At 38.4% G+C, this 4,439-nt stretch overlaps 1 protein-coding gene across 1 annotated transcript; it reads left to right on the forward strand.

Moving 5' to 3' along the window:
- Nucleotides 1–359: 359 nt before the first annotated feature.
- Nucleotides 360–4,059, forward strand: ADAT2 (adenosine deaminase, tRNA-specific 2; the record flags this gene model as incomplete). The annotated part of the gene is given in 5 exon segments (XM_010023567.1): nt 360–392; nt 1,360–1,510; nt 2,072–2,178; nt 3,828–3,900; nt 4,019–4,059. Coding segments are annotated over 5 exon segments (405 nt in total), but the record flags the coding sequence as incomplete, so codon positions are not given.
- Nucleotides 4,060–4,439: the final 380 nt, after the last annotated feature.

The following is a 4,439-nucleotide window of genomic DNA, read 5'->3' on the forward strand; positions in this document are numbered from 1 at the left end:
ACAAGCATAATTTGGATTGATTCTTAGTCTAATGCCTGTGTCAAAAACGTCCTTTTTTTTTTTTTCCCCAAAATAGATTAAAAAGAAGGAAAATACTAACAACTTTGATTCAAGTAAGCATTCAGGCTTTGTAACTGGAGAGTCCTTAGCACTTCGTGATACTTTTGCTTTGACATTTGGTTGGTAAAATATACTGGTGCAAACATTCCAGAGCAACACAGGGACATTACTGGTTGTTTTTGTCTATCTGCAATTAAAGTCAACACTTCCTGCTCCCTCTCTTTCTTTGTCCTTCCAGTACCTAAAGGGTGCCTACATCAAAGCTGGAGAGAGACTTTTTACAAGAGCATGTAGTGATAGGACAAGGGAGAATGGATTTAAACTGAAAGAGGGTAGATTTACATTAGATATTAGGAAGAAATTCTTTACTGTGAGGGTGGTGAGACACTGGCACGGGTTGCCCAGAGAAGTTGTGCATGCCCCATACCTGGAAGTGTTGAAGGCCAGGTTGGATGGGGCTTTGAGCAACCTGGTCTAGTGGACTTGTGGCAGGTGGGTTGGAGCTAGATGATCTTTAAGGTCCCTTCCAACCCAAACCATTCTATAATTCTGTTCAGATTTTTGTGCCATACCTATTGCTGTGACCTCTGAGATACTTACAATTCAGTTGTCTTGGGTTAAAAAAAAATAAATCAATATTCTGATGTCTTTTTGCAATCAGGCATATGCTGCAATCCCTGCCTATTACTTGAGGGACCTGCTGTACATGTATGTATTCCCAGGCAGGATTAAACCTAATGCAAACTGAAAATGCTGTGTCTACATGGTAGGCCAAGCAGTTTCAGAAACGCACTGAAATTATTGCATATTCACAGTGTGTTCAATCCCTGAAGGCACAACATTGTCAGAGGGAGGAAGAGGTACCAGCTAGGAGCAGTTTCTTAGTATTTCCAGAGAATGTATCCCAGCCTTTGTTCTTGTTCTTGGAAGCACAGCGGGCTAGATCAGTTGTTCTAGTAGGCTTTGTGTGTCCCTTAAACCTCAAGAAGAGCTTTCATGTCTTGTCTCGCTATGCTGGCATGACAGAGAGCAGACTCTTCTGCCTAAGAACAGGTAGAAGTGAAAACTGGTTTGCAGTTGATGATCTTGTGTGTGCTGCATAACGTTCTTTCTTGGGCTGCATGAAATTTCTTCAGCAACTTGAACCAGCAAAGAGGTGTACTAAGAAGAGACTTCTCAAGAAAGCATTGCATTATTTTCACTTTAGTGCTTTTTATTTCACTTGTATCTGTGCAAGCGAGAAGCTTAAAGCTCTCAATCAATGGAAACTTTAAGAAAATGTTTATTTTCATCTTCTAGGCTACTCGACATGCTGAATTGGTGGCAATTGATCAGGTCTTGGACTGGTGCAAGCAACAAAACAGAGATTATACGGAAGTGTTTGCAAACTCGGTAATGTATGTAACGGTAGAGCCTTGTATCATGTGTGCAGCTGCTCTGCGCTTGATGAGTATCCTTTCATGTTTATTCATGCTGGGAAACTGTATGTCAAAATGTCACTATTTTGGCCATGTGCCCACAGAGAAGGGCTTTATGCTGTCAGGCAAAGCCAACAAGGGTACCATCTTACGGCTTGAGAGTCTGCACCCATCTCCATTTACTGCATGGCAAATAGTGAGAGACTGGAGAATGAAAGAGGAATGGTGCAGTTACGACAAACAACGGTTTCTCTTAGGGATGTAAAAATCAACTCTAGATGTACCTGTTATTACAAAAAATGAGTTAATCCCAGTTCAGTGTTCAGCTTTGAATGTTTTAACAGTCACTAAATCATGTCTTTGTATGCTTTTGCTGTGGGATTCATGCATCTCTTTTCTGAACACATCTTCAGCAATACATCTTACATTATTCAGAAGTAGCTTCTGATTTTGTGAGGGAGGAATTGTAGTGTAAACTAATTTAGCTTGAAAAGTACAAGCACATCTTATTGAAATTTAATGACTACTTAAATGAGGCTACTGTACTTCCTGCTTGCTTTTCACTTTAACTTAATACCTTAACTCATTCACATAAATTCCACGGGTTGTATATGGCTGTCGAAATGAGCGATTTGGAGGCTGTGGCTCAGTTTTGAGCATCTCGTCTGATGATATGGTGGACTCAGGAGAACCATTTGAAGTAAGCTGTAAAATGTTTTCCTTTGTTCTTCTGCTAGGGTATTGTGTCTAGCTTCGTCACGATGCTTTGAGAATGTTATGCATCAGTTTAAGAGGACTCATATCAAAGTCAAGTAAACTTGACTTACCAAGAAAATAACGTAAACAGAATTAAGTACTTAAAGAAAAGAAAATTGAGGAAAAGCCTAATGACAGTCTTAAAATATTTGAAAGGATGCATCAAAGAGGAAAGGGAGGAATTTTACTTGTGGAAGAAGGTAAGGAATAAATATATCTAAAAGATGCTTAATACTTAAAACAGTGAGTGTATGCTGCTGGAAGAGATGAGGGAAAAATTATTTGAAACTGCAGCAACAGCAGTAGCAGCAGCTGTAACAGCACCTTCCTAGGTTACTGGGTTTTACCTGAACCACTGAAAATTACTGTATCTTTGCTCCCAGTCTGTCCGTATACAAGGTAAAACACATTAACTTACTTCATATAACTCAAATCCCCAAATACAAACTGCAGAAGTAGCAGAGGAGACTTAGTTTAGGTATTGGGAACTTTCTGAGCAGTAAGGATACTGAAGGAGTGGAACAGAGTGTCTGGAGAGAACGAGACATCTTTGTCATTCAAGAAAGGCTGGACAAGCATATTTAGTGGAGGTATAATGTACATAAATCTAGATGCTTTACAACATTATATTAGTATATATACACATATATAGAGAGTATTTATAGCATTACATTGATTACATTATACACCGTTGTAGATGATCCTGCCTTGTATAAGGACACTGTTCTTTTCTACACTTAAGCTTTCTGATTTAATGAATGTGAAAAACAAGTAATATATTTCAGCATTCTAGCTAAGCACTAAAGTCCGAAGGCTCAGAAGGAATTTCAGTCAGGAAGACAATACTGTTTGGCAGCCCAGTGTAAACATATTAAGCATCTTTCTGTCAGGGTGTTTGTGAGACTAGCATCTGAATTAATTTGTATAGCCAGTACTGGGAGTGTTCATGTGCTAACATTGGCACGTGGTATTTAGGTTTTTTTGAATGTTCAGAAGAAAGAATGGGAAGATTCTCGCTAGTACAAATCCTTCCTTTGTTTCTGGAGGCAGTTGCAGTGGGATATATAGGTGTAACTTTTGTTCCCTAGTGTGGATGGAGAGTCGTTTAGTATTAATGAAGTTTAAACACTTAGTCATAAATGTTCGCGGTCTGGAAAAATATGTTGGAAGGGCTGAAAAGGTATGAGAGGTGACTGTTACGAATAAAGAACAGGTGTGTGGACCAATGTTTTCTGATAGGAATCTTACCTACAATACCTAGGTGTATGTCTTATGCTTCCAAGTGCTTGAGGAGTATATGAGGTATGTTGGAAATACCATCTTAATACGAAAGAAATTTAAGATTGCAAAAAAATTTCGTGTAAATTACTAAGAAAGTTTGTTTTGCTTAACTTTTTTATTAGGGAAATAATTTACTAAGCCTCAACATAGTATTTTTCAAAGGTATTAGGTATTCAACCTGAAAAAGAGATTTTCTGACCCCTAAATAGACAGTTCAGTTGTTTACAATTATTCTGCACTTAAGGAATTCCTGTGAAGCATGGAATGTGTTATTCTCAGACGTGCTCATGAACATCATTCTCATTTGAACAGTGCGTTTCTGGCTATCGTGCCAAAGAAGCAGTGGAAATGTTAAAAGCTTTCTACAGGCAAGAAAATCCCAACGGTAGGTTTCACATTAATGGATCCATTCCGATCCCAACTTAATTCGAAATAATGCTGGCACTGGTATTACTGTAATTCACTTCTCATGTTTTTCCCCCCTTTCTGTTTCATCCTGGCAGCACCAAAATCCAAAGTACGGAAGAAGAACCATCGTAATTAGCCCTACACCGATGGGAGACAGAAACTTACCAAAAAATGATTGTGAAGGTTTCTTCAGTGTCCTCTTTTAAAATGTACAGTTAAATTATGTCTTATGTTCTGTACAGAGTTTTTACTAATAGGGTATTTACTACCTGTTCTTGCAATTCTATGTATGTGATTTCTTTTATCGTGACCTAACATGACCAAACAGATGAATAAGTGGCTGTTTCTAAACAGAGGAAAATTTATGGTTCAAGTTCACTTGTTTACAGCCAGATGTATCTTTTCACAGCACTGGTTAGCTTTGTCATTTCCGTGTACTTCGTTTGGCCATGCAGTAATTTATAATCCAGAAGAGGGCCTTACAGTTCCACTAATGAATTAAGAATACAAGTACAG

The sequence above is a fragment of the Nestor notabilis genome, unplaced genomic scaffold (genome assembly GCF_000696875.1).
Source record: "Nestor notabilis isolate BGI_N333 unplaced genomic scaffold, ASM69687v1 scaffold12071, whole genome shotgun sequence".
NCBI lineage: Eukaryota > Metazoa > Chordata > Aves > Psittaciformes > Psittacidae > Nestor > Nestor notabilis.